Source organism: Schistocerca serialis, chromosome 9 (genome assembly GCF_023864345.2).
Source record: "Schistocerca serialis cubense isolate TAMUIC-IGC-003099 chromosome 9, iqSchSeri2.2, whole genome shotgun sequence".
Lineage (NCBI taxonomy): Eukaryota > Metazoa > Arthropoda > Insecta > Orthoptera > Acrididae > Schistocerca > Schistocerca serialis.
Window position 1 is genome coordinate 381,348,277 of NC_064646.1, and position 24,321 is coordinate 381,372,597.

The 24,321-nt window shown below is 42.2% G+C and overlaps 1 protein-coding gene across 1 annotated transcript in view; it reads left to right on the forward strand.

The window, feature by feature from the left end:
• The window catches only part of LOC126418727 (fatty acyl-CoA reductase wat-like), a 292,976-nt gene that overhangs the window by 183,675 nt on the left and 84,980 nt on the right, over nt 1-24,321 (forward strand). The window contains exon 6 of the mRNA XM_050085632.1: nt 16,695-16,878. Coding sequence (XP_049941589.1) covers nt 16,695-16,878 — 184 coding nt within the window. The remainder of the gene's footprint in view (nt 1-16,694; nt 16,879-24,321) is intronic.

The window sequence follows — 24,321 nt, forward strand, 5'->3', positions numbered from 1 at the left end:
CTCTTCATGGCTAGCCATCAATATGATATGACTACATTAGATTACATTAGATTACTTCTTGTTCCATACATCATGAATACGACATTTCATAATGATGTGGAACGTGTCATTTTAATGAAAGATTTCCTAAAATACCATGATTCAATTTCTTTACAACAATTTTTTACACTCTCTCTCATTCCTTTTCATTTCTCTCTCTCTCTCTCTCTCTCTCTCTCTCACACACACACACACACACACACACACACACACACACACACACACACACACATATACACATTCTTTTTTATTTTTATTTGTTTGTTGTGCTCGACTATCGGCAAGGCACGAAAACGCCTGTGGATGAGTTCCTTAGTTTTGAGTACACCTACGAAAGAAATATAAAAAAAAACAATGAGAGTTACTGATTTATGATGCTTAGTTAGCAGTCAGTTCTGAGTATTATTGGTAACTACGCTCCAGTACCTAAACCTAGTTACAGAAAGCGAATCAGACGCATTACGTATTCCAGGCCGTAACAGCCGCGACTTGGAGACACCAGATATGGTCACTTCCCAGCCCGCTGTAGGATCACATCGGTTCGTCTTCTTCCTTCTGGTACTGTAACTGAGATTTGGCAACAAGGCAACGTATGTTTGGCAACTCTGTGATCGACGAGTTACTTCTTGGTGGGCACGGAATTAAGCCTCAAAGTTCACTTGATTTTACCTGTCATTTCCATTGAATAATCTGAGCTATTATCGCTTGAAGTGTAACATAAGATTGTAAATTTACGGTTTTCAGCCCAGGAAAGTCGTTGCAGGTGGAAATCGCAACTAATCTCGATCTTTAAATAGCGGTTTACGAGTTCTAGGCGCTATTGCCCTCGTAAGAGGAAGCTCAGATCCATACCCCTTCGACAGCTCTGTGGTAACGTGCTGACCTGTGAAAAGGCGTCTATTATGGTTCGCAGTTCCAGTCTCACTGATTGCAACGTTTTTATCCCTTCTGTGAAAGAGCTACAAGCAGTCGGATCAAACATCAATAAGGAAATCGCAAGAAATACTTTCGGCTCATAGTGCAATGTTGAAAAACTTAACAATGCTACACAACATGTAACGCCTCTTTCCGCTGCTGACAAGCGAATTTTGGGTTTCTAGGAATACGTAACTATATTTATGAAATGCCACATTTGCATACCTCTTGAGTATGACACAGCATACCAATTAAACACAGACCCAATCAAAATCTAAGTGAGTAGTATTTTACTAATTCGTGTCGACAGAGGCCCGCTTGTGTACAGATACTCGGTTTTATTAAAACAGACTTTCGTCGTAAGGTTATCGTGGTTAGTTTTATTTCATTTCTTATAATACAGTGCACAATTTTCGTACGGTTTCCTTTAGTGCTCTTAAAACAATAGTAAACATGAGAGAGAAATTAATCATCAACGATATATGCGAATTCTCTGATGTTACCTATGACAGTCTGACGATGCTCATGCAGTTTATTGATTACATGCATGTAGAAAACTTGTTCTGAGTTAAAGCTGTCAAACAAAGTTTAAAGAAGAATAAAATCTCACTACCACACGACAGCTAGTGTAGAAAATCCTTTCTGACATATTATGACACGATGCGCTCTCCCTACACATCTTCGAGATGCATCTGCTATCTGGTGTCTATTAAACCTGAATAGAACAAAATGTCACAGTAGTTAGCCCTTTTTCCACATGCGACTACTTTGGGTTGAGAAGTGAAGGGAATTATGTTCAAAGTTCCATTAGATTGATAATTACAGCAGACAGCAGAATTGCGTTCTAAAAAATGTAGCACTGAATGTATTCGAACTCGCGACATCTTATCTACGCTACTAGCTGACACGTAGCTACAACAGCTCCAGAGCTCGACAACTATTCCACCAGAACTTTTGGATTCCACAGCAGTGAGATGATGCATATGGCCAGGTCTTGACTTCTCAGAGACAAACAGTTACAGCTTTTCTTTTGTACTGAACGACGTTTTCTACAAACAGATAGCGCAATAGAATAGCTCAAGTGGAAAGGAACACTTCCTATTTAAACTTCTGCAGCCTACACTGTTGGCAGTTCTGTGTAGGTGGCAGTTACGTGATGTTAATTCGGTGATTACAAAATAGAGTCGAATGTATGCGCTGGGTAGCCGAGGCAGCTAGTTCATGGTGATTCGGTCAACCAAGTAAATGAATTTACTGAACATGCTGCAAATTACTACAGGGAGCCAGTGTGCCAGAATTCTCATCCAGTGTGGCGCTACGGCATTACGATAGAAAAATGAGCCGCAGAGAATTTCGTTGTCTGTTGAACGGATGGTAGGTTGTTATACCTATGGTATGGGTTCGATTCCCACTTCTGTCAATGATTTTAGATAGGGAGAGACAGATTCCATTCTCTCCTGGCTACACCAAGTGAAGAAGATATAATGGCAGTGTGGTCTGAAAATTCACATTAAAGATGATATTCCTTCTCTACCAAGTAGACGGTAGGTTGAACCACAATAAAGTCTGGAGTGGCGACATGTAGAAACTCTATCACCAGTAACCTTTCTTATACTAGTTATTTATTTCAAGTGACGAAACAAACGCTATGTATGGTCACAGGACACTTATTCCATCTTTTATCTGAGCTTCTGTATGTCGATAAAATTGGTTCTGAACTGGGAATGCAACTCAGACCGCCCTTAACGCGGAATTTGATCCCTTCGTGACAATACAGCTCGGGTACAATTTGTTGTTTGTTCAAAACTGCAGATTCCTCAACAACTCCACAACGGGATCGAATCCTGGCCCGGCACTAAAGATTTAATTATGTATTATCAAGCTCTAGCATGAGAACACCTATCTGCTGGTGGATAATAATTTTGATTTTTAATGTATTTTCATTCGTTGTCAACACTAACGATATCTGACGTTTTTAACTCCCAGTGAGACACAGAACTATTTGCGATATGACTGTAAGTTCAAGATGTTATTCTGAGCAGCTGGTGGAGAAAAATTCGGTAGCTGACGTCTCTTAGTGTGGGGCTCTATTCACAGTGAGCGCTGAACTCCTCGTCATATTATTTCTAGTTCAAATATGCTCACATGTCACTGCTGGTGCAACAAACCCATATTTAACGTTCGTTTTCTCTAGAATATAACAGCGATAGGTGCCGGGTTGGTGCCTGGGAAGGAAAAAATTAATGTTTCGTCTCGTCATTTCAGTTAAAACATCTAGCTACTGCCGCGAAAATCCGATATGTCACATCTGACTGTGCTTCGATAGCAATCCGATTAGGTTCTGGGTTCGAATCCGTGTCCAACACAAACCTTACCTCACGGCATTTCAAGTAAGTTACTTGTGAAGAAGCAATATTTGACATCTCTGGTAGTTCGTTAACAGGGACAATAGATGCTGGGTAGGAATTCGCGTCTGTTAAAAATGTTTGCGTTATGCAATTTAAAGTTGATATTTGCTAACTGATACTATCTAAACTCGAGGTATATCACTCTCTGCATGCCTAATCAGGAATGACTGTTAGTTTCCGTCAGTCACGAAATCTTTGCTTAGTCCTCATGAGCTGGGTTTGAATCCATATGCGGAACAAGACGGTTCGTCGTGTCATTTGAAGTTCATACATATTCTCAACTAGCTGCTCGTGAATAACTTAAATTTTTAATGTCATTTTGTGTTAAATAATAAGTGCGGTATGTTACTTTGAAGAGGAAATCATGAATACGACGACCTTACTACGGGCAATACCAATCTGACGTAATAACTAGAGTGGTAACATTTCAGGTATGTCTTTTATTGTAATAAATGTGAGCTTACAAGCCTTAAGGACAGTCTTATCTGTGATAAGGTGTTCCCTGATATTTGTAGTATCGTGGTATTACTTTACATCTTGAGTTATTGCGATACAGAGCAGTGTTTTCTAGTGGTGGCTTGTTGGAACCATTTTCAATAGTCAAACGACTGTACCAAGGAGCGATTAAAGGACCTGCTAGACAGCTGCGTTATGCCGGTTGCATGTGAATCAGGCGAAATGCCATTTAGGTCGTTCGGATACTTTTGAGCACGACTGTACATCTCAAGGTGAAAACTTACGAAAATGCACAACTGCACTTTTGCGAACTTCTGTTTTGTTTTCGCATCAATACTGTTGTGAACCCACCATCTGGTATCAATGCATTACATTATCATCCATTATATACAATCATTTTGATAGTACACTTGATATTATAGATGAGTAGGACACAAGACAGGACGTAGATAATGTCCGTTTGACGTCAACAGTGTGTAACATTTTACTTTTTTTTGAATAGGACAATGTTCCTCTCCAATAATTTTTAGACTAGTTACAATAAGCTTACGCTGCAAGAGAATTCGCTTGTATTTTTCAATATGTGGTCTGTTGTCGGTTTGAAGGCCTTCAATTACATCGGCAACTTAGTGCAACTCCACCGAGGGCTGTCTGGAGTAGGGTGAAAGTTGCGAGCTGTCGCGATTACGACATCGTATACTCTTGACGACGTTTAACACCTGTGCGACACAGTCACCCAATTTCAGAATTCATAATGAGTAATCTTACTAAATTCCCATAATATTGTCTTTTTATATTGATGAGTAATATGGATAGTCGTCCCGTTCATGTGCCGTCTACAACGCAAATTTAATGTTACCATTCTAGGAACTAACCTGCAATATGTTTTGTATTTGATAATCGGAACTATCTGCATTAACCGTCATCAGAGCAATGTCAGGGAACAGAATGCAGCAGTGCCTTGGTACCTACTTGGGGACCTGCTTGAGTCGTGTTCTAAGGAAAGGGTAGTTGCTGGTTGACATTATATTACACTAGCGAGAAGTACCGACTTTTCCTTTTCTCTGCAAACATGCAGAACTAAATTCAGTAACTAAATGCTAAGAATACATCTGCATTGTGCCAACTCAAAGATCAATAGATATGGATATAGATATAGATTTTTATATTTAAAACCATTCTCGTACTGCGTTGGAATAAACATCATTGTTGGAACCATTTTCAATAGTCAAACAACTGTACCAAGGAGCGATTAGAAGACCTGCTAGACACCTGCGTTATGCCGGCTGCATGGGTTCTTTTTTTGTTATTGTCATTCTCTCACTCGCAAGAGTTTTCACATTCCTATTTGGTATAGATGCACATGAAGAGTGGCTATGAAAGAAGGGAATACTGAATGTGACGTCATGCAGAATACACTCATTTACTTCGGCTACTCGTGATCAACGCTACAGGAGAAGTGAGATACATAAAGTTGACAGTGTGAGGTCAGACATGCTGGCACAACTCTGCACCTACACAGTGTTACCAGATAAAATGGTGCTGCGGAATCGGAAGTGTAGTACAGACTTTGCCACAGTAGCAGACAGCTGCTAATTTCGAACCATGACCGTGGATTACACTTCGGTCGTTGCTGGTTATAGTGTTGCAACTGTAAATGGAAGGCTTTGTTTGATAGTCTTGTGCTGGTGCTGTCTGAATAAATTATGCCATTGGATAAAAAGCGGTTTAGTTTTGAGACCTAACCCACGAGGGGGGAAGGCACAGTGGTCTGCTTCGGGAATTCCAAGCAATAAAACACAAAAAACAACCCAGGAAGGGTTCGAAGAGCTACTTTCATTCAGAGACATGCATTTGGAATCTGTTCACCGTTACGGGGTCAAACAAGAGGGTAGCATTACTGAAACAATGATCAGGCTACTTAGTATATAATAGAGCATACATATTTCAAGGAGGAAACGTATGAAGACGCAGACTTCCTCGTTATCAATATGTGCGGCATATCTTTCGTGTTAACGAAAGTAATATCCCACTTTACCTCTTCTTACGTCTCAAATGAAATGAATGCCATGAGGAATCGAATATTTGTTGACTGTGTCTCTTCTTGCTTCCATCCCTACCAACACATTTCTTCATTCTCGTGGTACTCATGACATTCTATGTGTATGCTGCAAAAGATTGCACGTGGACAAATTCGACATCGAGGTGCAAAGCGTTTGGTATCTTACATTATATTCAATTCGAATAAGCTTCCGATGTACTTTTACTTCGTTGGTATTTTTAGATGATTATGAACGTTACGGAAAATTATCTCACAAGCTTTATGTTGAATGAGAAACATTGAATGACCCGTTTTGCTCTCCCTACGTTGAAATGATATAATTTCGGCGTCAACAGCCATCTTTCACGCCGGAAGCTGAAACTTGTATCATTCTGGATTAATGATAATTGAATGTCTCAAATGTATACATAGCCCACAAGGCGACGTCAGAAACCATCAGGGGAGAACGCCGCATGGAAACCAAACGTGCGCGCGCGTCTCCACTCTGAAGAACCGTAACGGAGAATCACGGCAAGCAATTCGCTGAAGAGCTGCCTCGTAAGAGAGCCGAGAAATGGCAGCGTCGTAGCAAGTATTTGTCAACACTCTGATAGTGCATTTACTTCCGGGTGTAGGCCGGCATTACCTCGCTAAATTCACTTGACATTCGTTTTCCACATCGAAGACTCGTACGATATAATCCACTGTAAGATGACACAATTAGAAAGTGTATTTAATTTCTGGACTCCAAGAACGGCGTCCTTCACATAAGTAACACCTGCTTGTGTGTGCATTCGGGAGGACGACGGTGCAATCCCGCGCCCGACCATCCTGATATAGGTTTTCAGTGATTTCCCTAAATCGCTTCAGGCAAATGCCAGAATGGTTCCTTAGAAAGGGCACGGCAGATTTCCTTCCCCATCCTTCCCTAATCCGAGCTTGTGCTCCGTCTCTAGTGACATCGTTGTCGACGGGATGTTAAAACAGTAATCTCCTCCTCCTCTGTTTGTGTGTTAAAGGTTGCGTTTTGAGGCTCAGGCAACATCGCAGTGACTATAGTCCGTCTCTTGCCGCCAGTGTGTCGTTAGCTCAGAGGTTCCCTTGTGTGTTGCAGTGACCGTACTATATGACATAGCAGTTCCAGTCACGGTAGAAGCCGCTGACTACAACCTTTTATTTTCCATTTTAATTAATGGAGTTGCAAACTGCTAGTAAAAATTCCTTATACGAAATCTGAAGAATGCCTTTAAACATCAATCTTCGTCCGATTTCGACTTAGTAAATTAAGTTAATATCATGGACGTCTGCTTTGTAAATGCCAAGGTGCTTCACTGTAAAACAGATCCTGAAAAGATTCAAACCGACTGTCAACGATATAAATTTGAGCTTTGTTCGTCATATAGGTCTAACATGTCAGAAGGTTGTTTATGAAGTGCACTTGTTGATTAATATAGTTCCCCTGTTCTAAATTTTTGCAATAGCATTTAACTGTAGACGTTTTCTAACACCGGCGTTAGCAATTCCCTTTCCGTTCTCTGAAACCTCCAAAACGACAAATTTTTCTGGTTTAAATCTGATGACCTTAACTATCACTTCCGATCAACATTAAATACTTCATGAACCCATACATGTAACTCCAAATGTGCAGTGTTCCTGCACTGCTACAGAGCATGCATTACAAGGTATTCACACAGTTTATCACATAGATTTACCATAAGGATGAAACAAGAACTGTAATACACTTTACATCACAGACGCTCACTCTGGCTTGACGAAAACATCCGAACATTGACCAAAAGTTGCACAAATAATTGTGTTTGAAAGGAAAAGAAACGCGGTATGAAGCATTCATAAATTCATCGAATGTAGTGAGGTGGTTTAATTTCGTCCCAGTCTATAAAATTAATTTCGGGCCATACTCAGCTCTTGCCGATTGATGTAATATAATACCCGCCTACTAATCAGGGCGTCTGTCTCCGTTGCTTTTGAGCGTGAATGGAAATTGTAGAAATTTTCTGTGGAGCAACATTTAATAATAAAGCGTTTTAAATCATCAAAAGCTATGAGCGGGAGCAGGCGCTTTCGATAAAGAACGGGGGAGTGCAGCGCCGCTGCTGTCGCTACGGCCGCTGCCGGTAGCCAGCAAATGGATCCGGGAGCTTTGCCGCATACGGCGTCCAGAGGAGGACAGTCTGCAAGAAATCTGCCGCAAAATCGTTACTGGATAAAATTTTGATATCGGTGTGTCTGAAAGCGAAATAGATGGAATCTGCGCTACCATTACATTCACGTCTTCAGCATTCAGACAGAAGAGGCTATAAATGTATTTTATGGCAGCTGCTCTCGATCCACTGACATTACGAACAAAAACAACGGACGCTACCGCTAGACCACATTCGTAACCAGCCTAGGGTTTCTCTATCATGGGACAAGTTTTCCTCCAGGAAGTGCCGCAGTCTACAGTGTTGCCAGATTGTGCAGGGAACCGGACTTAGAGAATTAGCGAGTTGGCCAATTTTTTTGGCCCACGTCGCGATCGGCGCGGACTTAGCCTCTGAAGCGGCCGGCCGCCGGTCGAGTTTTATGCCAAAGAGTGTACATATTGTGTATTACCCGTCTTTCCCTATGGCTTACCACTATTTTTCTTAGGATTCCGAACAACTTGCAACATTTTACATTGTCAAACGCTTTTTCCAGGTCGATAAATCCTATGAACGTATCTTGGTTTTTATTTAGTCTTGCTTCCATTATCAGCCTGTCTGGTGCCTTTACCTTTCCTGAAGCAAAAGTGATCGTCATGTAACACGTCCTCAGTTTTCTTTTCCATTCTTCTGTATATTGTTCTTGTCAGCAACTTGGATGCATGAGCTGTTAAACTTATTTTGCGATAATCCTCGCACTTGTGGGCTCTTGCAGTCTTCGGAATTGTGTGGATGATATTTTTCCGGAAGTCAGATGGCACGTCACCAACTCATACATTCTACATATCAACGTGAATAGTCGTTTTGTGGCCACTTCTCGCAGTGATTTTTAGGAATTATGATAAATTGTTATCTATCTCTTCTGCCTTATTTGATCTCAAGTCCTCCAGAGCTCTCTTAAATTCTGATCCTAATACTGGATCTTGTATCTCTCCTAAATCCATTCCTGTTTCTTCTTCTCTCACATCACACAAATCTTCCCCCTCCTAGAGCCCTTCAAAGTTCTCTTTCCAACTATCTGCTCTCCACATTAAACAGTGGAATTCCCATTGCATTGTTAATGTTACCAGCCTTGCTTTTAACTTCACCAAAGGTCGTTTTTATTGTCCTATATGGAGCGTCAGTCCTTCCGGCAATCATTTCATTATCGATTTCTTCTCATTTTTCATGCAGCCATTTCGTCTTATCTTCCCTGCACTTCCTATTTATTTTATTCCTCAGCGACTTGTATTTTTGTATTCCTAAATTTCGCTGAACATTTTTGTACTTCCTTTTTTCATGGATCAACTAAGTATTTCTTCTGTACCCATGGTTTCTTCGCAGTTACCTTCTTTGTACCTATGTTTTCCTTTCCAACTTCTATGATTACCATTTTTAGAGGCGTCCATTCCTCTTCAACTATACTGCCTACTGAGCTATGGCTCTGAGCACTATGGGACTTAACATCTATGGTCATCAGTCCCCTAGAACTTAGAACTACTTAAACCTAACTAACCTAAGGACATCACACTCATCCGTGCCCGAGGCAGGATTCGAACCTGCGACCGTAGCGGTCACGCGGTTGCAGACTAAAGCGCCTAGAACCGCACGGCCACACCGGCCGGCTACTGAGCTATTCCTCATTGCTGTATCTACAGCCTTAAAGAACTTCAAGCGTGTCTTGTCATTCCTTAGTACTTCCGTATCTCCCTTCTTTGCATATTGATTCATCCTGATTAATCTCTTAAACTTCAATCCACTCTCTATAACTACTAAATTGTGATCTGAGTCTATATCTGCTCCTGGGTACGCCTTGCAATCCAGTATCTGATATCGGAATCTCTGTCTGACAAGGATGTAATCTAACTGAAATCTTCCCGTATCACCTAGCCTTTTGCAAGTATACCTCCTACTCTTTGTGGTTCTTGAACAGACTATTTGCTATTACGAGCTGAAGTTTGTTACAACACTCAATTAGTCTTTCTCGTCTCTCATTCTTTGTCCCAAGCCCATATTCACCAGTACCCTTTTCTTCTGCTACTCCCCTACAACTGCTTTCTAGTGCTTCGTGACTATTAGATTTTCATCTCCTTTTTCGTATTGCATTACCTTTTCAATATCCTCATATACTTTGTCTCTTCATCTTCAGCTTGCGACGTCGCCGTGTATACCCGTACTGTCGTTGTCGGCGCTGGTTTGGTGTCGATTCTGATAAGGGAACCCTGTCCCTATTACTGAACTGTTCACAATAACTCACTTTCTCCCTTACCTTCCTATCCATAAAGAATTCTACTCCCGTTATACCATTTTCTGCTGCTGTTGATATCACTCTATACTCAATCGATCAGAACTCCTTGTCTTATTTCTATTTCACTTCACTGACCACTACTATATGTAGGTTGAACCCTTGCATTTCCAGTTTGAGATTATCTAGCTTCTCTACCGCGTTCAAGATTCTGACATTCCATGCCCCGACTCGTAGGACGTTATCTTTTGGTTGGTTATTCAAACCTTTTTCTCAGGGTCACTTCCCCGTCGGCAGCCCCCTCCCGGAGATCCAAATGGGGGATTATTCCGGATTCTTTTGCCAATGGAGAGATCATCATGACACTTTTTCAGTTACAGGCCTCATGTCCTGTGGATACACGTTATGAGTTTTTAATGCAGTGGTTTCCATTGCCTTCTGCTTCCTCACGCCGTTGACCGTTGCTGATTCTTCCCCTTTTAGTAGCAGTTTCCCACCTCAAGAACAAGAGAGTCCTCTAGACCTCTGTCTGCTCCTCCGTCGTCTTTGACAAGGCCGTTGGTAGAATGAGGCTAACTTCTTATGTCGGAAGTCTTCGTCCGCCAATGCTGATTATTAATTAAATTTAAGCTGTAGCGGGTTTCGAGCCCGGGAGCGAGGTCGTTTTCATCACTAATGAAAGACGCTACCCCCATTCTTTTTGTTTTCGATATTGTTCGTTGCATTTGTTCAGTGCGGATGTCCCATGACAGCCGTTCAAGTTCAGTGTTCAGCCGTTGACTAAGTTTTTTATTACAGAGGGCAGATAACCCTCTGACCGAACACGCTGAGCTACCGTGCCGGCTTGATCGTTGCTGATTCTTCTCCTTACCCCTAGACGAAACGTGCAATACATGTATAATGTTGCTATCAACGTTTCTGCTTGCTAACAGTGTTTCACTGCCATATATTCCACATCTATTTACATATTGTATATGTTAATAAGTACATTGACACATGCGTCCAAAGGTGTTTATCGCAGTAACATGTAAAAATTTGAAGGAAATCAGTGAAGCTCTTTTCCAGATTTGTGGTAACGATGCGGGAAACATCGTTCTATACAGGATGAGTCACTAACTATTGCCGCCTAGAATAACTCCGAAAGTATGATAGTAGCTGAAAAGTTTGTGGACAAATGTTGCATGGGACAACGGGGGCCATAATATGACGTTGGTTTCTTGTTACAAGGTGGGGTCGCGTCACAGATATGAAGGTCAACTGTGTTTTTTTTTCTTTTTTGTTTAATGGGGTGCTGTAGCTTGGTATTTATTTTCTGATAGTAGCTATCAAGGCGAATGAAATAATTTGTAACAGTAAGGTCTTTGAAGGTCAACGAAGGTCAAAAAGGTAGCATGAACGTCCATTTACAGAAGGTGTTCGAAGTGATGATCATTGGTATCAATGTAGTGCTGCAATCTTCTTATCATGGATTGAGTGGTATTCCTTAACACTTCGGCACAAATCGAACCACATGCTCCGACAAGTCTCTTTCGTATATCGTCCAAATTGTAAATATTCGCCGAATACTGCGTATTCCTCTAACGTGCCATTGACATGTAAACACCATTCGATAGATTCGCAATACAACACTAATAGGAACGGTAAGACTAGTATCGTCGGATCAAGCGAATGTGAATGATGTATTCCTTCGAAGAATAAGTCGATATGCTTCTCATTTATTGTGAATGCTAACAAAATTCAGTGAGAGCTAGGGACTTATACACTGAAAGATATCCTCAACGTACTCACCCTAGACATCGTACATTTAAATATGTGTATGATAAATTGAGAACAACTGGATCTTTAACGCATTGGGAACATATCCGGAAAAGGAAAGTTACTAATGAGGAAACGGAAATTGGTACCCTTGCCACTGTGGTTCGAGATCCTTATGTTAGTTCGCGTCAAATCGCAAGGGAATCTGGCATGAGCCAGAGTAGTGTTGTTCGTGTTCTGCATAGCCATAAATATCATTCTTACCATATCAGTCTCCACGAAGAATTAACTGGTACGGATTGTATGCATCGCGTTGAATTCTGCCGCCGGGCTCAACTTCAGATTCAGAGGGATGACACATTTATTAATTTGATTTTATTTACTGACGAGGCTCCATTCACGAACCATGGAGATCTTAATTTGCATAACTTGCATTATTGGGCAGCTGAAAATCCATGTTGGCTGCGGCAAGTTGCACACCAAAAACCGTGGTCGGTGAATGTATGGTGTGGGATTCTAGAGGAGAGAATTATAGGACCCCATTTTAACGAAGGAATTCTTAATGGAAGGAAGTACACCACATTCCTGCAAGAAACATTAGATCTGTTATTCGAAAAAAAATTTTGGAAATTTGTGGTAAAGCCTTATGGTACCAAACTGCTGAGGTCATCGGTCCCTAAGCCTACACACTACTAACTTAAACTAACTTACGCTATGCACACCACACACACCAGTGCCTGAGGGAAGACTCGAACCTCCGACGGGAGGAGCCGTGTGGACGGTGACAAGATTGCTAAGACAGCTCGGCTACCCCGCGCGGCTGTTATTGGAAGAAATGCCTTTAGGAGCAAGGAACAGAATGTGGTATCAGCACGTTGAGTGTCCGGCACATTTTCTGCTGATGGCTAGAAATGAGTTGCAGAGACAATTCTCAGATCGTTGGATTGGACTCGGAATAGATGTGTCGTGGCCGGCTCGTCTGCCAGACGACTCTGGATTTTTTCTTGTGGGGATTCGCAAAATACATTGTTTATAAAGACATTCCAACTACACCCGAAGATATGAGAGAGAGAAACTCCTATCATACTTTTGCAGTTATTATTGATGGCAATAGTGGTAGTGTGTACAGCAATCTGAACCACCACCTCTGAACGTCTCACTGTATGGCGCTGCAACATGCAATGTGTGGTTTTCATGAACAATAGAAAGGGCAGAAATGATGTTTATGTTGATTTCTATTCAAATCTTCTGTATAGGTTCCGGAACTCTCGGAATCGAGGTGATAATAGCTTTTTTTGATGTGTGTCCATTAATCTATGGATCGGCACCTTAAGTTGTTGAAATTATATCTTTGCCTTGTCATCATGTTTATCTATGCATTACCATCTTTGGGAATCAGTAATGTATTTGAAAATGGGCTTATAACCAGAAACCTAGGTTGTGCAATAACATTAATAATTAAATTGTGGAACAATTACAATGTTTCACCAAGAACCCACAGTTGATTCTGTTAATAAGTACTGTTTTGTTTGTGGTCTATGTTGTTGAGAAATGAGCAATATAAAAGCAGGTCCCATGTAGTCGACTGCACTGCCATTTAAATGCGGCGCGTTCGCTGTTTTCCTCTCTTCCCTGTATCGACCGGCCAAGCGCAACAGGCACAAACTGACATACGGGACCTGTACGACACAATACATGCACGTTTGCATGCCTACATTCAATATTCTGACGGTTATACTCGTTATTGACGTACCAACATTTCGCATATGCAAAGGCTTTCCACGCATTTATATTAACCTGTGATCTTGCTAGGTTAATAATTCGTGTATGTTTCCTAGACAAATGTATTCCCGAAATTTATATTACTTATTTCTTGGTGTTGGGATGTTATTTTGGTCAGCGTATATGTTTCGAATAACACCAACAGATTGTTGAGCTTGTCGTCATCTCACTGACCGCTCGCTAAATAATATTGTCACATGCTTTCACTTCATGCGACAACATATGCAAATATACGAGTATATGGATATTTACTGCAAATATTGATATCCACATTATGGATTTCTAAGGGCTCTTTCTTCGATGTTTTGTAACATATGTCCATTGGTCCCATCGACACATATTCTAACCTTAAAAACTGGAAATCATGAAACGCTATCACTTGCTCTCCGCAACCTACACCATTCCAACCCCACCCACTACGCTTTGTAAAATTTTGAACGCAAGCTGCAGAATATTGTTAACACATTCAGTCAGTGGTTACGGATTGATTTTTGTTTCTCTGGCTACCGGACATTATCATTGGTGGTGGAGGCTGGCAGTGGGACCCTAGCCGGCCGTGTTGGCCGATCGGTTCTAGGCGCTTCAGTCTGGAACCGCACGACCGCTATGGTCGCAGGTTCGAATCCTGCCTCGGGCATGACTGTGTGTGATGTCCTTAGGTTAGTTAGGTTTAAGTAGTTCTAAGTTCTAGGGGACTGATGACCACAGATGTTAAGTCCCATAGTACTCAGAGCCATTTGAACCATTTGGTGGGACCGTATTTTCTGGTTCGGCTTAGTGTCGCCTCATTCTAGTAATTTCAGTTAGCTACTAATTTCCATCCTAACGCCCCAGAATGTTTAAACTGTTGTTGTTCAAAAAATTTAACGATTAGGTTAAATCAGAAACTATTGAGAGATTTCGTGCGCTTTTCAGGATAGGACCATTGGGGGGAAAATTGGGGGAGTCAAACAATAGTGCCATGCCTTTATATCTAACGACGATTTGACAGTACGAAGCCTGAGACAACAACAGGAGGCAGTGACAGTGAACGGGAGCGAAGGGAGTGAGTGACTATGCAAAAAAAAAAATTCCAAGCGCGCTCCCTCCAGAACGATACATTGGATATAAAACATAATTCGGATCAGAATTATAGGGCATTTATTAATTTATGTCCGAATGATTTTACACGAAAAACGAATCGATGTGAATCTACAAGTACGAAAACGGAAGAAAACTCTATTTTTTAGGCCTTAGCAATTTTTTTAATATCTTTGGGTAAACTTCGAGGTGGCAAAGTAGAAATTTGTAACCCTCGAAGAAACGCAACGCACCAATTGACAGATTTTTTGAGAACACAGCAATTGCCATAACCCGATTTGCCAGAAACTTCACTCAATGGAAGAGGGTTCAAAATAAGAGAACACGTGTCTCAGTTTATCGTAAATACTTGACTGTTCCTGGAAAAAGGACAGACTTTTCGAGGTATTTCTCTGGTAGTCTGTGCCATTTAGGACACGGCATTCTGAGACACGGTAGCACAATGATTAGCACACTTAACCTTTCGCCCTGTGTTCGAAACCCGCTTATCACTTTCGTTTTTCATTTATATACCCATTTCCGTAAAAGATTACTACACGAACGTTTCTCAGTGGATATTGATATAACGTTGTCCTTCTTTCTGTACTAATTGTATGTCACAAGAATGATTTTTTTTTAAAAAAATGAGAAAACTATTTGAAATTGTTTCCGGTGAATTTGCTGCGGTGTATCTTGATTCATAATGAACTGCAAGTGCCAGTTTTCGGAAAAGTGGTCCGTTGTGCATCGTCTGCAGCGAAAATATGCCAACACTTGGAATATTCACCAGTGTTAACGACGTTTTTTTCCTGCGTGAGATTCATACGAAGAAATGTCACTGTGGCAAAGCTGCCTTCGTGCGATGGTCATGTTGTTCGCCATATCTGTATTTCAAACGTTTCTACGATCGGTCTTCCTGAAGAATAAAAATATCAACGAAATGTAATAATTAATATAAGAAAAGATGTGAGAATGCAATATAATAATATTAGAATTTAATAAGATTGTAACTCCTCAACGTACATCACACACACACACACACACACACACACACACACACACACACACACACACACACACGTCTGTGCGACTGACTGTGAAATCTAATTATAATTTTACAATTAATATAACGCCCTCGTATCCCACTATTTTATAAGAAACACTCGTTTAGTAACCTTCTACGGACTTGGGTAGATAAATGAAAACAATAAAAATAAAATAAAAGCAATAAGCGGGTTTCGAACACTGGCCGCAAAGTAAATAAGCTGTGACGCTAACCACTGAGCTTCCATTCCGCCTGCTGATATCGTGCGGTAAGCGATACCTAAATTACGTCGAAAATACCTTGAAAACTTGGACTGTCTTTTTTTCAGAAGCGGTCGAGTATCTGCGGACGTTCCAAGACTCGTATTCGTTTATTTTGACTCCTCTTCCACTGAGAAAAGTTCCCGGGAAATTGGGTAATGGCACTTGTCGTGGTGTCCTTTTGAGTCTCGTTCCTGCTCGCTATTTTGGCTATTAAGGCTGTGGAAGAACATGTTATAGGCACGGCCTGAACGTGCGCGGGGTGAGGCAGTGTTTGTTTTCCGGTTGTTTCCGCAGCCACACGGGATTAGCCGAGCGGTCTGAGGCGCTGTAGTCATGGACTGTGCGGCTGATGCCGGCGGAGGTTCGAGTCCTCCCTCGGGCACGGGCGTGTGTGTGTTTGTCCTTAGGATAGTTTAGGTTAAGTAGTGTGTAAGCTTACGGACTGATGATCTTAGCAGTTGAGTCCCATAAGATTTCACACACATTTGAACACTTTGATCCCGCAGTGGTGAGCACGGCGGAGGAGCCGCTGGCGCTCTGGGTGAGCAACGTGTACGGCCCCATCGGAGTGGCGGCGGGCGCCGGTGTCGGCGTGATGCGCGTCTTCCTGGCCGACCCCGACGTCAAGGCGGACCTCGTGCCCGTCGACCTGGTCACCAACGCCACCATCGCCTGTGCCTGGGACACCTGGTGAGAGCCCCACACTCTCTGTAACACTGACACCGTTTCTGCTGACTTATAATCATGATAATAAGCTTCTACATCCAGTTAAATACAGGATAATTCTGAACTGATTATGACTATTAATGCGTAATATACAGCGAGAGTGACACCATCAGACTATAGCATGCCGGCGTACCCTGGAAACGTTATCAATAACGATAACGGCCAATCCTTCCAGCACCGGAAACCTTGGAAGAAGGTAAGAAATAGGCACTTCTCAGAACCAGTCCTGACGATTGTAAGCCTAAACGTCGAGGGAATTACAAGCAACAAACAAGACATCTTATCGGAACTCTGCCAGACTCATAAATGGGATATGTTATGCTTTCAACAAACCCACAGAGCCGCAGAAGCAAAAATACCTGAAATACACTCCTGGAAATGGAAAAAAGAACACATTGACACCGGTGTGTCAGACCCACCATACTTGCTCCGGACACTGCGAGAGGGCTGTACAACCAATGATCACACGCACGGCACAGCGGACACACCAGGAACCGCGGTGTTGGCCGTCGAACGGCGCTAGCTGCGCAGCATTTGTGCACCGCCGCCGTCAGTGTCAGCCAGTTTGTCGTGACATACGGAGCTCCATCGCAGTCTTTAACACTGGTAGCATGCCGCGACAGCGTGGACGTGAACCGTATGTGCAGTTGACGGACTTTGAGCGAGGGCGTATAGTGGGCATGCGGGAGGCCGGGTGGACGTACCGCCGAATTGCTCAACACGTGGGGCGTGAGGTCTCCACAGTACATCGATGTTGTCGCCAGTGGTCGGCGGAAGGTGCACGTGCACGTAGACCTGGGACCGGACCGCAGCGACGCACGGATGCACGCCAAGACCGTAGGATCCTACGCAGTGCCGTAGGGGACCGCACCGCCACTTCCCAGCAAATTAGGGACACTGTTGCTCCTGGGGTATCGGCGAGGACCATTCGCAACCGTCTCCATGAAGTTGGGCTACGGTCCCGCACACCGTTAGGCCGTCTTTCGCTCACGCCCCAACATCGTGCAGCCCGCCTCCAGTGGTGTCGCTACAGGCGTGAATGGAGGGACGAATGGAGACGTGTCGTCTTCAGCGATGAGAGTCGCTTCTGCCTTGGTGCCAATGATGGTCGTATGCGTGTTTGGCGCCGTGCAGGTGAGCGCCACAATCAGGACTGCATACGACCGAGGCACACAGGGCCAACACCCGGCAGCATGGTGTGGGGAGCGATCTCCTACACTGGCCGTACACCACTGGTGATCGTCGAGGGGACACTGAATAGTGCATGGTGCATCCAAACCGTCATCGAACCCATCGTTCTACCATTCCTAGACTGGCAAGGGAACTTGCTGTTCCAACAGGACAATGCACGTCCGCATGTATCCCGTGCCACCCAACGTGCTCTAGAAGGTGTAAGTCAACTACCCTGGCCAGCAAGATCTCCGGATCTGTCCCCCATTGAGCATGTTTGGGACTGGATGAAGCGTCGTCTCACGCGGTCTGCACGTCCAGCACGAACGCTGGTCCAACTGAGGCGCCAGGTGGAAATGGCATGGCAAGCCGTTCCACAGGACTCCATCCAGCATCTCTACGATCGTCTCCATGGGAGAATAGCAGCCTGCATTGCTGCGAAAGGTGGATATACACTGTACTAGTGCCGACATTGTGCATGCTCTGTTGCCTGTGTCTATGTGCCTGTGGTTCTGTCAGTGTGATCATGTGATGTATCTGACCCCAGGAATGTGTCAATAAAGTTTCCCCTTCCTGGGACAATGAATTCACGGTGTTCTTATTTCAATTTCCAGGAGTGTACAAGGAATGCGACTTGCTGTGGAAGCGCCACATCCTAAACACGGCAGTTCCATATTCGTTATAGCTGAGATGACGGTGACTTCTGTCAGAAAATGTACAGCCAATAATATCGAAATACTAACAGCCGAAATTATCCTCCAGAGAAAAAAAAAATTGCTTTCACCCCGCCCAAAAAACTTCACAAACCAAAACACCAAATTCATTGTAGGAGATTTTAACTGCCACAGCACCACTTGGGGGTATAGTGAAACAGACGAGAACGGGCACCTGTTGGAGGAAAGGCTGGAAACATCCTCCATGATCCAAAACTTCCCCCCTCCTTCACAAGTAAAGTATGGAAACGTGCATATAGCCCTAACAACTGCATTACCAGCTCAAACATAAAAGACTGCTGTACTAAAGTAGTGTATCATCCAGTAGGGATACAGGTGTATACAGCAGTCAAGACCACTACAGTACCGTTTCGCAGAAGATTTAATTTTAAAAAGGCCAACTGGAAAACTTTCGCAGACGACTTGGATAAAGCCATAGTAAACCTCATCCGAACCCCAGAGAACAACCAGTCATTTGTGCGAATGCTACAGAGAATCTCCAGACAACATATACCATGAGGCTGCCGACAGTAGTACATCCCTGGTCTCTCACACGACTCCAGGCAACTCCTAGCCAAGTACGAAGAATTATACCAATAGAACCCCTTTAATCAAGAAAAAATAGCATGTCGTGCGGCTTTGATGGAAATGATACGTGAAGCCCGGCAAAATAGATGGATGGAGACCCTGAAGAGGATGGATATGACATATAGCAGCAAAATACCCTAGAATCTTATTAAAAAAACTTGACAGAGACCCAAATGGTCCCGAACAGTCTACCGCGGTAACATCTAATCCAGTGGCTCATCAACTGCTCCTGAATGGAAAGACTAAGACAAAACAACAGAAAGTAAAAATTAACAGACCTTTAGAATGAGAAACTGATAGGTTTTTAACACCTTTTACAACGATGGAATTCAACAAGGGTCTCAGCAATATGGAAAGCGGCAAAACAGATGGGGTGGATGACATGTGCATGGAGCAGATCAAACGCTTTGGACTGGGCACAAAGAACTGGTCCTGCGACTTTTCAATCATTGTCGCAAAACATGTAATATCCCCAAGATGTGGAGGAAGGCAAGGATTGTGGCACTCCTGAAACCCGGGAAGAGTATCTTGTACTAGCGAAATACTGTGCTTAACAGAACACATAGAGGAAGGACACGAAAATAAAAAGATAACAGGGCTAGCCCTGGTCGACCTTAGTTCTGCATATGATACAATGCTCCAGAACCTCTATAATGAACTATCAGTTTGTTAAGATTATCGAGACCCTATTACAAAATAGACAATTTTATGTTGCCCTCAATGGGCAAAAGGGCAGATTAGAAAAAATGGTCCGGCCCAAGGAAGCGTTTTGGCGCCCTCCCCATTTAATCTGTGTACCAACGACCAACCGGTTCCTAAGCACAGGAAAAATTTTCTTAAGCGGATGACCTGGCAAATACAGCACAGGGGAAAACCTCTGAGGATGTAGAACAGAAGGAGAAAGCTCTTAGAGAAATGTCAAACTATTATAAACACAACTTTCTTAAGCCAAACCCGTCCAAAACACATGTCAGAGTCTTCCACCTTCGATCCAGGCAAGGTAACCGTTAACTTAAGGTCTCTTGGAATAATACCACATTGGAGCATACCGAGAGACCAACTTACTTGGGCGTGGTGTTCGATAGATCTCTGACATACAAGTACCATCGTGAAAAGACGTGACAGAAGGTAAGTGCCATAATTATTATTCTGCGGAAACTAAACAGCAAATGGGGTGCTAAACCTTCAATATTAAGAACCACCGCACAAACGTTATGCTTCTCTACAGCCGAATATGCCTGTCCAGTATGGTCCAGATCAACTCATGCAAAGAAGGTTGACATAAGTCTTAATGAAATATGTCGAATTACAACGGGATACATGAAACCTACTTCCCTACCAAAACTACATAGAGCTGCCGGGTTTGTGAATCCCAACTCTCGAAGAACATCAGAGGCTCAGACAAATTATTGACGATCGGCATCCCTGGGGGACTGAAATCCCGTAAAAGGTTCTCAGCCACTATAATAGAAGAACCACCAGCTGACTACCCACCTGCACCGGAAGTGCCCAGCTGATTCAGTACAAACTGGAAGACATGGAGGACACTGAACCGAATAAGGACAGGGGTTGCCCAGTGAAGACAAATATTATTAGCTGGGGTCTTGGAACCACGGATGATAAGTGTGACTGTGGCGCTGTGCAGGACATGGAGCATCTGCTCGCTTGCCCAAACTGCCCTTATAGGTGCAACCCTGGCGATTTATAGCTGGACATGAAAGAAGTCTTGGACGTGGCCCTATACTGGGCTGAAAGATTGTGAACTGGTTTCCGGACGTGAAAAGCGATAAGAATGAGAGAGAATGTAAAAGACAGTCCAAAATTTCGATCTGTGTACAAGCACAGTGAGTCAGAACTCAGTACACGCTCGATGATGAATTAAGTGAAGGGATCTGTGTTATAAGTGAAAGGGATAGATCCTGTATAAGAGGTATTTGTTGTGTTATAATTTAACACCTGTCGTTCTGACATCAAAGTGTAGAGAAGATTTTGTCTGCGATAAAACCAAACACGTCCATCTACCACGAACATTCTAAGATCATCATCATCATCATCATAATTATCATCATCATCATCATCATCATCATCACCACCACCACCACCACCACCACCACCACCACCACCACCACCACCACCACCACCATCATCTTTGGGTTATACATATTTGCCTTTTCCAAAATCAAACAATTTGAACCTCATCAGACATTCTTCTACGTGGTATTCCTACTCATTTTCTACCATTGGGTCGTTCTTCATAGATTTTCCTTGGTATTCGGCCTTGATACATATGTAGTAGATGATCATGCCATTCCTTTCTGTATTGTTGGATCTTTTCCACTATTTGTAGAACATTTAGCTCCTCTCTTATCTCACTGTTTTTCTTGTGATCTTTTGCTTTGAATCCAACCAAACGTCTTAGAAGTCTCTCCTCAGCCACATCAATTCTCTGTAATTGTTTTTTCACTGAAGTCCATACTTCGGATATGTAGAGCAGCGAATGTAGCGTCATGGCGTTATAAAATTCAAATACTGTCTCTGTCCTGCTTTTATTCAGGAGCGTTCTTTTAATCGTACCGAGCGTTTGGAAGTAACTTCTTAGCTTCTTTTTTTCCAAGAACATTATTATAAGTATGAGATATCACAACCCAGGTAACTGTCTACATGTTCTTGTTCCAAAATGTAGTTCTTTATTATGATTTTAGCTTTAAGATGTTATTTTCCACGAAAGGTCATAACGTTTATGGATACAGTTAGAATATTGTTGTTTTGCCATTATATGTAATTACCATAAAGCTCATTGAAGGTTGTCTTCCATAGCCACGAGTACAACCTGGCCATCTGCAGAAAGCAGGGAGCTAAAAACTGTACATCTTGGCTGGTAGAAATATTCAATTTTCTTTTGCCATTTATTGACAACGTCAGTTATATAAATGTCAAATAGGATTGACACCTTGTGTGATTTTTCTCACACTCCTCTATTAACGGTTGAGCTGACGTGTATCTTGATATTGCTATAAGCATCAAAATTCTGAACTGACAGTATTAAATGCTGAAGAATGCCACACTCTCCAAAAATTCCCCGTAACTTAGATCTCAACACCTGGTCGAAGGCCTTTTCGTAATCCATAAAAGCTGGGTACTATATGGTCCATGCTTTTCTATTGTCCGGTTTATAGATAAAACACAATCTATACATTTATACCAATTTGTCGAAAAAGAAAAGTCTCTGTTAAAGCATTTAATCTTTTGTAAAGTATCTTGGCACATAGCCCATGCCCACCCAGTTTAGTAGGCTTATACCTCTACAGTTATTACAGTACGATTTCCTTTTTTAAAAATAAGTAAGACTACTGAACTCTGACAATATTCGAAGATGTCAGCAAAAAATTTGTACAATCGATATTTATTCATTCATCTACATTCACGCCTACGGCAATATTCAGCAACTCACATCCAAGTGCCTGATTGAGGGTTCGCAGAAACACTTTTAGACCATTACTCGACTTTTCCCCTCTAGAATAACATGTGAAAAAATGAACACTTAAATTTCTGTGTGCGAACTTTGAGCGTTTCAACATCTATTTACCTGGGGAAGCTTGAGCAATGGCTAACTCCACAACTTGATACGGATTTCACCAATTAACCTTTCGGCAAGATGCAGCATCCCCACATTGAGGAATCGAGGTGACCACATTTTTAAATCAAGCTCTTCGAAACGGTTGGATCAGTTGATGCTGTCGCAATACGGGGCAATTCAAGATAATTTTTCGTTAAGAAATTTCCGCCATTTGATTGGAAATTTTTCATTTATCTTACATAATCATGATTTCGGCATTATAGCCACTCTCAAGTGCATGTTGCAATGTTAAAGTATATCTGACCTGTATGTGACATGTCATCTTATAGACCAATTGTCATATTTTAGGATATGCGTACATATCAGAGGTAAGTAATATGACTGACATTGTGACAGCGAATAACTATTGACTAACTGTATGTCGTATTTAATAGCCAGTATATTCCTGTCTCCTGCATTCGAATACTTAATAACTGAAATTTAGTGCAGAATTCAATTAGTCTTTCTCTTCCCAGCCTATATTCTCCCATAGCTCTGTTGTCTATTCATTATCCTTCAACAGGCTTCCAAATATCATTATTAGATTTCCATATCCCTTTACACACTGAACTGCACGATTAATATCCATATTTACGTTCGCTATCTTTTCATTTTCTGCTTCTGACATTGGTATGTATACTTTAATTATTGTTGTTAACATTGTTTTACCATCGATTCTCAGGTCGACAAACCTACCACTGAACTACTTACTCACTCTCTGCTTCACCCTCGAATTCATAATGAATTCTACTACAGTTCCACCATTTTCAGTTGCAGTTGATGTTTTCCTATACTGTTCGTCCGACCGTAACTTCTTACCTTCTTTGCGTTTCACTTCACTGATCTTCAACATATCGAGATTGATCATCCTAATTTTTCCTTTACAGATTTTCTAATTTCCCCAACACTTCAAGCTTCTGACCTTCCACTCTGCGACTCATAGAATGTCATATTTTCGTATGGTATCCGATATTTTTCTCATTGTCACTTCGCTCTTGGCAGTCTCCTTCTGAAGATCTGACTGGGGAAATAACCCGGAAAATTTTGTCGATAGAGAGATCATGACGAAACCTTTACAAAACTGTAATAGCTTTCAATTCGTTACTATAATTTTTGGTACCCTTACTGCTTATCAGATAGCCCAGAAACCTTGCTTCTGTATTCACAAACGTGAACTTCTTTAGATAAAATGTCGTACCCCTATTTTGCAAGGCTTCAAATATCTGTAGTAACATCTTAGAATGTTCTTTCCAATTCTGATTTGCATAGGGAGTTAGTTGGCACACAGCTTCTATTTCTTGCCACCGTGGAGTTAGAACA